Source organism: Bos indicus x Bos taurus, chromosome 4 (assembly GCF_003369695.1).
Source record: "Bos indicus x Bos taurus breed Angus x Brahman F1 hybrid chromosome 4, Bos_hybrid_MaternalHap_v2.0, whole genome shotgun sequence".
Classification (NCBI taxonomy): Eukaryota; Metazoa; Chordata; class Mammalia; order Artiodactyla; family Bovidae; genus Bos; species Bos indicus x Bos taurus.
Window position 1 is genome coordinate 71,372,922 of NC_040079.1, and position 12,391 is coordinate 71,385,312.

Below are 12,391 nucleotides of genomic sequence, written 5' to 3' on the forward strand. Positions count from 1 at the left end.
GCCACATCATTCTCAGAATATGATTTATTTTTTGAAAGATACAGCATTATATAGCCAGTGATCTCATTGGCTCTCTAATTAATATCAGGTGATTTCTAATTTTGACATAACTCTTCTTTCCTATAAATATTGCACATTCTTTTCATATATTCTTTAAAGAGCAATTATAGACACTTATGAATTATAAATAGTATTTCATGGAGCATCAGCTGGCATCATCTGTTGATCCAAATTAAAGCCTTTCCAAACATCTTCTGGGAGGAAAAAATTGCATACCATGTGTATTGTTACATAACCAGTTCCACAGTCAGAATTCTACTATTGGACTGATTGGATTAAATAGCACAAGAGCAGAGATATTTTTGCCAAGAATTTGTTTGGGGAAGGCAGTGTTTTCTGTTGCTACCGAGTGTAAAATCCTGTTTCAGTATCTAATATTGATTTATTCACTAACCAGGCAAACCATGTGAGTGGATGGAGAATTGTAAAGCTGGAAGAGTCCTTGAGAGGTCAGAGTGCGTAAGGCATTCTGTGAATCATCCAAGACAGATGGTTGTTGGTTTCATTCTTCATAGTCTTTCAGTAAACAGATTCACAGATTCCTTCAGTCGTCTTCCTAGCATCCTAAATCAGGCTTTAAAATAAGATTTAAATGTTGTATGATGCTTTTTAACTCTTAACAAAAATGAACAATTCCTTTTCTACCATTATGGAAAAAAATTGCTTAGGAGTGAAATGGCAGGCAGAGGGGGAAAGGAAATGTCCAAGAGTGCCTTTTAGTGAACTGGCTGATTTTTTTTTTTTTCTTTTGCAGATCATTACCCAATTCAGGAAAGCCTGATGTTCCCTGTTCTCTCTACATGAAGGAGCTTCAAGGTTTCATTGTCAGAGTTATGAGTGACTACTTTAAACACTTTGAATGCTCGGATTTTGTCTTTGACAACACTGAAGCTATTGCCCAAAGAGCCATTGAACTTTTTATCCGCAACGCCAGTCTCATTAGACCTCTTGGTGAAGGTGGGAAAATGCGACTTGCTGCTGATTTTGCACAGGTAAAAAGGGAAAATATTTCAACTTCAATATTATCCATTTAAATAAAAGACCATCTGTGTATTATTCAGTGTTTTAAAGAATTGAAACATGAAGAAAAGTAAACCTAAACTTAATAGGTAAAAAAGGAAAGAATTTAAAGGTACTTTCGTACAAGATACTTTTTTACTTTAACAAAAGAATCACTCCTCTTTGATAGTTCAGGGTACATCAAGTAGCTCATTCCACAGTAAAGTAGCATTTCCCATTTTTCATAATATGGGACCTTCTGACGATTTTACTATTCTACCACGTCAGTAATGATAAGAATAACTGATTAACCTTGTTGGAAAATAATGAAGAGAATGAAATTTATCCTTCAAAGAGTGGGAAAGGACAGTCTGTTCTCATGTAAAGAGGAGCCCCAACACATGTGTGGTCCTCCAGGGTCAGCTCAGCGTTCCAGGGCAGGTTCTAATTCGTTTACATATACAGAGGTCCAGGTAGATTGTTTGATCCTCATCTGTTAAATAAGAATACCTTTCTTATGCACGGCCAGCCTTAAAGTCATTCCACACTATCCGATGTGAATGAAGTAGCGTCACATTAAAATAGCAGAATAATAATCAGCTCTTATAGAAAGGTTTTTTTTTTCTTTGTCCTTTAGACAGACTTTTAAAAAGCCTTATAGTATCAGAAGCAGATTAGAACTACCTCACACATCTACTTTCATTAAAAAAAAATTAGAAACAAATAATTCATATTTACATAGCATGTCAAAGGTGAACTCATTTTTTAAGCCTTTGAAAGCTGTTAGCCCTCCTGGTCTAAACAGTAATCCAAATGGATTATTCCCAATGGTGTGCCCCATCCTCCCTGTTTATAAAGGTAGACAAGTTGTAATGTCCCTCCTCTTTATTCCTGTGTGTATCTGGGAGCAAGTCGTGGTTCATCATTCCTACTCCCAGGAGAGAATGTGGTGGGCTACTTACACCAGGCAGGGGTTTTAGAGGCTCCTCTGCACCCAGCAGTTACAACAAGGTACATATCCTGATGTTTCAAGAACCAGGCTGTCTGCATGTTAATTGGTCTAGAGTTAGTCATTTTCATCCCCAAATGATATGCCCGAGACCACTAAGTCAGAGTAAGGAGCCTTCCTTTGTGAAATATGCCTTTAGTAACCTCAGCGTGAGAATACTTATAAGTGTCACCTTTGTGTGGCTCCTTTTACCTTTCCCATTTTTGTCAACTTAATTCTTAGGCACCTGTACATTTTGTTGTTACAAGTAAACTGCAGCTTAAAGAGAATTATATGTCGTGTCATACTTGTGGGTATGACAAATTTATTGGGGTTACAGGGGTTACAGGCTGATTATCACATGAAAGCACAGTGATGTACCAAGACCTGCTCGTATTTGTTAAAAACACTGTGAGCTGTACCCCAGTGAGTGTCTGTTCTTCTTTCCCCCTTTCCTCCTTCATTTTATTTTTCTTTCTCTGTCCTCTTCTCTCTCCTGGGCTCCCTCCCCCACTGGTTTATTTGCATTCTGCTCCAGCTGGTTCTTGAGTCACTTTCCTGGAGGCAGCACTTCAAGTCCAATTAGAGTGGCAGCCGAGCAGGAGATGGCCGACATGAGAGTGCTGCGGGAAGAAGGCTTTTTTTTTGTTTGTTTTAATGATATATCCCCTTATGAGTCCCGGGAGCTGGAGAGTGCTATCCTGTGACCCTTGCTATCGCAGCCTGCACCTGCTTAAAATGCCTAGCTTCCAGGGGCAGGATTGAGCTTCTACCTTCCTTGAACCACACATTCAGAATTTTATTTGGCATTTCCTTCTTTCTGAAGACATGTTGCCCATAAATCAGACCTTTTTCCAGGTCCCTTCTCTTAAGATGAATGAAACACATCAGTCGTTATTATATACTAACTTATTATGCACCAAGGCCACCTCTGCTTTCCATCTCTTACTCAGTGTTAGAGTATGTTTTCCAGCCATACAGTGACACTGGTGGCTGCACCCTCTGTGGGCTGACTCCTTCACTCCTGGACAATGTCCCTGCTTCACAACACCCTGCCCCTCACTGTGTGGCTTCTTCCCAGCCCTGCGGGTCGTGGGCAGTGGAATGACAGGCACAGGCACTTTGGAAGTTAGTCGTGGGTATGGCCAATAGCTTTGGCAAATATTATCCAGCTATTGTATCTTCCCCTATATTTTACAAATATTAAAGTGAGTTTGGGGCCTTCATTTCATTTAATGTAGTTTCTTACCACAACTACAATTATGTGATATTCTACCTCAGCTTTTGTACTTGGTTGGAAATATTTTTCTGAGGTAAATCGAAACACTTAGATGGCATTACCCTGACATTTATATTCATGACAGGCATCACCTGGGACTAGAAAGCCTTTTGGCTGCCTCATTACTGAAAGTTCTATCAACTTGTGTTCAAAATTAAACAAAACCATAGCAGCTATTGGAATCAAGAACACACTTATCCTTGATGGGTTTCAAAAAAAGTTCTTTTGATAAAAGTGCCTGCTATTCTGGCATAAATAACAGAAAGAGAAAGAACTCAGAAGAGAGTAGTTTGGGATTACTGATTATTTGTCATCAAGTCCACTTTGCAAAGGCAGATAATGATATATTTTTAAAGATTTATGTAGGAATCCTAACTTCTCCTCACTGGCACCATTACACAGGTGAAAGAGAAAATATTTTCAGGGAGCCATCTGGTGGGTTCATGATGAGGAACGTGCCCAGTGCATAGCCCCTTAGGAATCAGGTCATGGGCATGAGGTGGTTTCCTCATGGTAATTAATTCCCTACTGTGACCACATGGTCTCTGGGTTTACACTAATCACACAGCAGTCCTCAAGCACTAGGCTTGTCCAAGCCACTGGGGTTCTGCTGATTCAGAATCTCTCTGGGGACCTGTCCACACTGTCCTTTGAACCACACATTCCCCTCTGCTCCTCAGTTGTGTGTGTTTCCCAGAGAGAAGGATGATGGTTTTTTTAAACATTAACATTTTATTTATTTATTTTTGGCTGTGCTGGGTCTTCGTTGCTGCGCAGACTTTTCTCTAGTTGTGGCGAGTGGGGGCTTCTCTAGTTGCTGTGCTTCTCATTGCGGTGGCTTCTCTTATTTCAGAGCACAGGCTATGCCGCTGTGGGCTCAAAAGTTGTGGCTCCCGGGCTCTAGAGCACAGGTTCAATAGTTGTGGCATGGGCTTAGTTGTTCACTGCATGTGGATTCTTCCCAGATCAGGGATCGAGCCTGTGTCTCCTGTATTGGCACACAAATTCTTAACCACGGAACCACCAGGGAATCCCTAGAGAAGGATGACTTTTGACGTTGGCATTAAATTATTTACTCAGTGGCACTCTGAGCAGTTTCTGTTTATTTCTGGTTCCCTTTAAATATATATTTATATCTCTCTTGCTTTTTGCCTGAAAATTATAAATTTGGGGGAAAATCCCCAAATAATCAAGATTCTAATTCCTGTTGCCTTTTCTTCTGAACAGTGTCAGGGCAGGAATGCCCAGGAGTATCTGAAGATGCCCTGTGGTTAGCCAGATGTCCGCGGTGGGCATGGAGCAGCTCTGTAATTAGTTAACCATGCCTGCTGCTCACTGTTTGTTGCCTCCAAACAGGAGAGCTGGAGAGGGGCAGCTGCAGGTGCCGTTTGTATCCACAGCTAATGGCAGAGTCACACCTCTAAAAGGAGCACTCCTGCCCTTCAGAAGCATGGCCTTTATTGTCTAGTGGAACTCTGGCAGAAGAAGATGGTCTTTAGTACCCTAGGGGTCCCTGATGGATGAAAAATTTATGTTAAACATATAACATTTTGAAATTGTCATATGGCATAGAAGTCTCCTGCAGTCATCAGAGATGACACAGCCATTCGAGGTCATATTCTCATACTGTAATTTTCTCCTAGCTGTTTTATTTAACATTCAGTCCTGCTCAAGTGCTAAAGCAAAGGTTGTTTGCTGTAATCTTTGAAAATGATAAATCCCACTGGGGTAACAAAAAAAATAGACAAATTTCAGTGTGTAAAAAACCATTATAAATGCACCTCCACAGAGAAACAGACGGGCATAGGTACATGTTAACCACATTTTTACTTTGTACTCACTGTAAAATAAATACCACGTTCTATAGGAAACCAGAAACTCCTATCTAGTGAATAAACTAAATAGGTCCCAAGGAGCAGCCCATCGCCCACTGTCTTCAAGAACATTGGCTTGAAACTGCTCTCTCTTGTAATATTGGAAAGAATCTGACTTTTCTTCATCAGATTTCTCCTTTTATTTACTTATCCTTTTGTGTTTTAGAAAGTTTGCTGACCACGTAAGGTTTCCCTCTAGGACATACAGTACACTCTGTCTTCTGTATGCTGAGAGAGAAATCCACCAGTCACGAGTCACCCTCAAGACCATCTGAAGAAAGGAAGCTGCTTTGTAATTCTCCCCTGACACTCAGTTCACACAGCTGATTTCACACTTGTTTGTTGTTTCTCTTAATAATAATCAATCTGCATGTGCATCTGTGTTTACACACACAGATCTCTCATAAGCTAGATGACTGAAGATTATATTATTTAAATAAATATTTATCCTCTTCAATAAATTTGAGAACTCCTCAGAGGTAAGACCGTCTAATTCATCTTCTTATCTCCATGTCTAGTTTGGTGCCTGATAATTAGTAGGGAGTAAAAAATGTTTCTCAAATGAGTGAGTACGTCTCCATGGTCTTCTAATGGCAAGAAGATATGAACAGTTTTTCAGAAAGATGGCCAGCAAGACAGATACCCCATTTTTCATTCATATGTTTTTCTTGAAGAAAGATGTTGATTTACCAGGGCGCAGGCTTTTCTCAGAAATTTTCTAAACTATTCTTTACCAGAGCTCTGTTCATAGCAAGTATAGTGAAATGGCTTACCATCTGCCATATATGCAAAAACTTTGCGTATGCACTTGGTAGGTAAAGAACAGGTAACCTAAAACTCCAATTAATGACAACATTTCCAGTCAAAGGAGGAAAATAAAGAGAAGTAGTAGTTGCTGAATTCTTCAGTCAGGAAGCAAATTAATCCACTAACAATTTAAAAGGGGGAAATTTTTTTTTTTTTAATGATAGTAATTGCTGACACTTAATAAGCACTTACTGTATGCCGTGCACATAGTGCTTTGTGAAATTATCTATTTTGTTTGCATAATTTTATGACGGGTATTATCTGTGTTTGACAGATGAGGAACTTGAAACGTAAAGAGGTTAAGCCCAGAGCCACACAACTAGTCACTGTAGATCAGAAACTGACACACGTGCGCTGCCTCCAGAGTCAGTGCTTTTAATCATTTTTCACCAGCCCAGTGAAAACTGTCATCATTTCTGTTTAATAGAAAAAGACTTGTGATGTTCACTTAAAGTACAGACACACAGGCAGTCTTGAAAACATTTCTTTTTCTGATTTTTCAATGGAGAAAAAAAATCTAAACCTTCTCCTCATACACAACAAAAGCTGCTTTTCTATTCTTGAAGGAATTATCTTATGACCTTTTTAGTAAATAAATGCAAAAGCTATCTAAGTTCTTGCCTTTTAATAAACTTGACATTCAAAACTGCCTTACAGTGCAGATCCAATTAAGTTTACTTCAAGCTACAACTTTCTGTGATCCAAGTGGGTCCCCAGTTCACTTCAAGATTCTGATATAAAAAGCTATGGGATATCTTTTAATATTTCAGATGGAGTTGGCTGTGGGTCCATTCTGCAGAAGAGTATCTGATTTGGGAAAGTCCTATCGAATGCTGAGGTCATTCAGGTGAGGCATAGTTCTGTTATCACTGTTAATATAACCATACCCTATTAGCAGATAAATCCTTTCCTAGTCATGTTGATCTACACGAAATTGCCATTATTCAACCATTTTGTGGTATACAACAAACAATGGCATTTTCATATGGTTCATCTTGAAAGTTATCCAAACCAGAAATTTATAATGTTATATTCAATAATTTGTGTGTGTGTGTGTGTTGCAGTTCAGTTGCAGTTCACAAGATTGAGCTGTTAAATTTTTTATTATGCTCTTCCTAGGGGAATTTTTTAAATTCTCCATTCTTACAGAAATATATTGAATAATACCAGGCAGTTCATAACTATATAGACATCTTTTTCTGAAAATGTTATTGGTTCATTTATCATTTCCAACCCAGTCTACTTCTAAAAAGGTCATAGGTTGCATGCCATTAAAAAAACAAAAACAAACTATTAGATAGAGCATTTGAAGAACCGAGTTTAGTGTTGAAATGCAGAGAATGACTGTAAATGTAGTAGATACTTTAAGGTAACCATGGCTAATGCAATTGAGCACAAAATTCGGGATTGAGCTTCCTAGAAATCAATTCAAAAAGAAAAATGAGTTAATTCAAACCCATGATCTAAGAATGTATCAATTTAACAGGAAAATCCTTTTCAGTGCTGAATACTTAGGTAGACCTTTTACCAACTCAAATTTTAAGGACCATTGAATAGCTTAATGTCTAGGTCTTAAGTATCAGATTTTAGAAAATAAAAAGATGTTGTGCATATGGCTGTTTATTCAGTAAGCCAGACTTGCCAAACTTTTCACATCATGGCACACATAGAAAATGTATATGTACAAAAAGATGACTAACGCTGAGAGCCAAGGGGATCAACAATAGTTACAACTTGTGACTGAAGCATGCCAGATGGGAAGCCTTGATGTCAGCTATCCATAATATCCTGGAGCGTGATGTTTTTTAATATTTCTTTCTAAAGATAGGTAAGAGAATCCAGGCATGTGGCTTTCTATAAACTGACTGAGTACTAGAAACTAGAATAATCAATAAGTAGTATGTTCTTTAAAAGGTTGCTTCACTCTCTTATGTCACCCAAGATCTTCGTAGAAAATTCAGGTATATTAGCACTTGAAATATAAGAACCTAAGGTTGTTGATTGAAAGGGGAGGGTTATCTTTTACTTTTACTGTGTGTGCTTGGCAAAAATATTTTTAATGCCAACACAAGAGCCTGAACTTGTATTTTTCTCAAATGCCTTATGTGTACAAAGTTGGATTTCAGAAACAGTGATGTCACAAGTGTTTCAGATATCTTCTTTGGATTAGCTCAAACCTTTTATAAGTATTTAAATATTTTGGAAGCCTTTGGGTTTGGCACTACCAGATATGGACAAGTTGAAAGATTAAGAGGCACTGAGCTTACTGATCTTCCAGTCATCTCTATGTACCATTAAAAACAACCTTAATAAAACTCCTATAAAGAGACGGTTGGATGGCATCACCGACTCAATGGACATGAGTTTGAGTAAACTCCAGGAGTTGGTGACAGACGGGGAGGCCTGGCGTGCTGCAGTCCATGGGGTCGCAAAGAGTCGGACACAACTGAGCAACTGAACTGAACTGAAAGTTACTTACTCTGAGTAAGATGGAAACACAGCAGTCCCAGTTGGATGATAAAATGCTGCCCCGAGTCACAGAATCTTAGCATGCTAGAGGACATTAACCAACTAGTTATTTTAAAAGGCATGGGAAAAGCCATGATTTGGAATTTGCTAGTTTAAGATTAGATAAATATTTCTGATAGTCCTGCCTCCCATATTTGGTTGTTTATTCCATGTGTGTGTATTAAAACAGTGCTTATCTTCCCATATGCTAATGCAAGACAACCTTTATCCAGGTACTTGCTGGTTTTCTTGTTTTTGTTTTACTTTTTGGCCCTACTGCGCAGCATGTGGGAACTTAATTCCCCAAGTGGGGATCGAACCTATGCCCCCCTACAATGGAAGTGCAGAGTCTTAACTGCTGGATCAGCAAGAAGTCCCTATCCAAGTGCTTTTAAAGTTGTGTCACAGGATAGAGATACATGTTCTGAGGGTTTCACATAAGAACAGTTCTTTTTTAAGTCACTTAAGATTTTCTGTCAACCCACCCCACTTTCCACATGAGAAAAAGAATCTTTAAAGCAGTGTTTAAAGTTTGAATAGTAACACCTTCTAGTATCAATTTAGGGAATAAAAAATTAATGATTGGTGTATAATTTTTTTAAATCCTGGGTTTTTTATAGCTACCTTCTATCATGAGGCAATGGTCAATCTAGATGTGTTTCAAAACTTCAACTCTGACTGACAGTAAGAGAGATTTTATGTTACCATCTAGCATGTACTTACATGCAAGCACCCTCAAAACCGTGCACACAAACATGCACGCAAACTTGTGCCATGAAACAGAAATTACTCTTCCTTCGTGCGATATTCTCTGGTTTCTTTTGCATTTGGTTATTTTCACCCATTTAATTGGTTTCATAATGCCCTAATGTTTTGCATCCAGTGGTTTCTCACCCTTCTCTCAGGGCCCTCTATTCTTGAACTTGAGCTGCTCCAGTGGTAGGGGCCGAGTTTTGTTCCTTTCTCCATCTGTAAAGATGTGCACCCTGATCTCCTGGAATGCTGGTATGTGAGTTTCCTCCTGCAGATCCCTCAGCTCCCAAGGCATTGGCACAGATATAATCAGAGTAGTTGAATCTTGCCTATGGAGCCTTCTCCATATCTTTAATTCATTGAAAAATTCTAAAAGAGACTTATCTACCAGTGTATTCCTACAGTTGTTGGCTTAAATCTCAACAGTCAGAAAATTAAGATCATGGCATCTGGTCCCATCACTTCATGACAAATAGATGGGGAAACAATGGAAACAGTGACAGACTTTAATTTTGGGAGCTCCAGAATCACCACAGATGGTGACTGCAGCCATGAAATTAGAAGATGCTTGCTCCTTGGCAGAAAAGTTATGACCAACCTAGATTACATACTAAAAAGCAGAGACATTACTTTGCAAACAAAGGTCCATCTAGTCAAAGCTATGGTTTTTCCAGTAGTCATGTAGGGATGTTAGAGTTGGACTATAAAGAAAGCTGAGCACCAAAGAATTGATATTTTTGAACTGTGGTTTGGAGAAGATTCTTTGAGAGTCCCTTGGACTGCAGGGAGATCAAACCAGTCAATCCTCAAGGAAATCAGCCCGGAATATTAATTGGAAGGACTGATGCTAAAGTTGAAGCTCCAATACTTTGGCCACCTGATGCAAAGAACTGACTCATTTGAAAAGACTCTGATGCTGGCAAAGATTGAAGGTGGGAGGAGAAGGGGACGACAGATGCTGAGATGGTTGGATGGCATCTCTGACTTAATGGACATAAGTTGGAGTAAACTCCTGGAATTGGGATGGACAGGGAAGCCTGGCGTGCTGCAGCCCATGGGGTCACAAAGAGTCAGACATGACCGAGCAACTGAACTGAACTGATTCCTACAGATATATGGAACCTACAGAAATCTTTTGGATTGATTCTAGTGCTTTTCTCAGTTGTTTGAGCGGTTTTGGACACCATTTGATAGATTTTAGGATTAAGTAGATCAGGAAATAAAGTGAAAGTAGTATATTCTGGGGTTCAAATCTAGCCCTAGGCTGGAAAGGTTTTAGGACCTGTCTTTGGAGAAGAGAAATGACAGTTCTGCTGCCTCTGCCTGTAAATGTGACTGGGCAAGGCCCTGGCCCTGCCAGTTTCTCTACAGTTGTCCTGAGAGGGGAATTGACTTAGGACAGCAGAGGCCCTTCCTAGAGAGGAGTCAGTCAGTACAGAGTTGTCTTTATTCCAGTAACTCACTTCAAGGCCCTCCTCTTGCTTCCTGCAAAAACTTGTTAAGAAGTCGGTATCTTCTCCAGAATTTAGTCCTGAGCAGTTGCAGTGGCAGGGCCCACTCTTGTTCATCTTCTTGTCTGTGCTATGACAAGGAAAAGGCATCATCTAGTGGTCATTTCCATAATTGATCTGGACTCTTGTTCCTGGACTGAAGGTTCGAAGTCATACCCGAACTAGCTCAGTGGCTATCAGTAGGAAACTGGCTAAAATAGGCCACATTCATTAGATCAAATATATGCAGCCAATTAAAAATTTAAACTGTTAGTTAATGTCCAAGAAAAAGAAAAATACTTCCTGGTGTATCACAAAATGAAAAAACAGGCCACTCACCAGTATATGCAATAGGCATCCCTGATGTTTTAAAAATACTGACCTATGGCTTTGGAGAGGACAAGTCAAGGATGAGCATCAAAATATTACCTTTGGAGAGTAGCATTGTTTCTAGTGGTTTTTTTAAAAGAGATTTCTTAAATTTTTCAAATTTTTTGCTTTGGTTGTTGTATATTTATAGTTAGAAATGTCAACAAATATATTTTAAAATTCCTCTTACAGTATTTCTCCCATTTAAAAATAACAAGTGAGCCTAAAAATAATATAAAATATACTAAAATATTATATAGTAAGGGGTTGGGGGGCAAGAAAGACAGCCAGACAACCAAAGCCCCAGCAGGTTTAGAGGCAGTGGCTACAGGAGGAGCAACAGGCCCAGTGCCAGGGAGGGTGACAGAGCCAGGCGGGCGCCTCCAGCCTGGACCTCAGGTGCAGCCTCCCCTCCCCCCTCCCCAGACACCCTCGCCTTGGCGAGCACCCCCTTCCCCCATCAGGCAGCCATCTGCCTCAGGGTGTTCTCCTTGATGGTGATATTAGTGGACTCTTTAATTAGGCCGGTGAGCTTCTTGCATGCATTTACATTTTCCTGTCTACATTAGAGTTTCTCAGGCAGCAGGAATCTTTTACCCCAGAGAGAAGGCTGCCTCAGAAAGCTGCTGACATTAGGGACTTGCTCCTGGGTATTTGTGTTGTAGCTGCACACAGGACGCGTGAGCCCCCATCCCCGTCCATCCCTCTGCAGCATGGTGGTGTCTCCCATGTGTTCGTGCGGGAGGTTACCTTGCCTCCACCTGGCCAAGGGCCTGTCCATGCAGATCACTAAAGACCCTGCCTTCTAGCAGGGCCCAGCGTCCCCACTCCCCAGGGAACAGCCTGGTCCCTGAATTACATCCACAGCCTGCTCTGCTGAAAGCCTCCTCAGATTTAATGAAAAAGCACTGAGAGCTGTCAGGAGATAGGGGCTATTCTGATGGGTCTGTTAGCATGCCGGGCACTGGAGAAGGGAGACCATCAGTAACTCTACAGAGTGTAGCGTTCACGTCAGCTGTCTTCAGCTGGAGGAGTGGTGAGGGTTCCCCATAGCTACAGTTTACCTCCCTGATTACCTGATGCTTGAGAATCAGAGCTAGGCCTGGCCTGCGTGTCTGTAGACCCGAGGGTGGCCGTCTCCACAGCTTCCAGGATGAGCGCTCCCACCCCCAGGACCCCAGATGGGTTCTGTTCCTTCTTTCCACTTAGGCCACGCTCTGCAGTCACGATTTCCGCACGGTTTCTGGGTTCTTAATTCCAAGTT

General features: G+C 40.4%; 1 protein-coding gene across 1 annotated transcript in view; it reads left to right on the forward strand.

The window, feature by feature from the left end:
• The window catches only part of COG5 (component of oligomeric golgi complex 5), a 278,324-nt gene that overhangs the window by 248,577 nt on the left and 17,356 nt on the right, over nucleotides 1–12,391 (forward strand). The window contains 2 exon segments of the mRNA XM_027538437.1: nucleotides 815–1,052; nucleotides 6,778–6,854. Coding sequence (XP_027394238.1) covers nucleotides 815–1,052; nucleotides 6,778–6,854 — 315 coding nt within the window.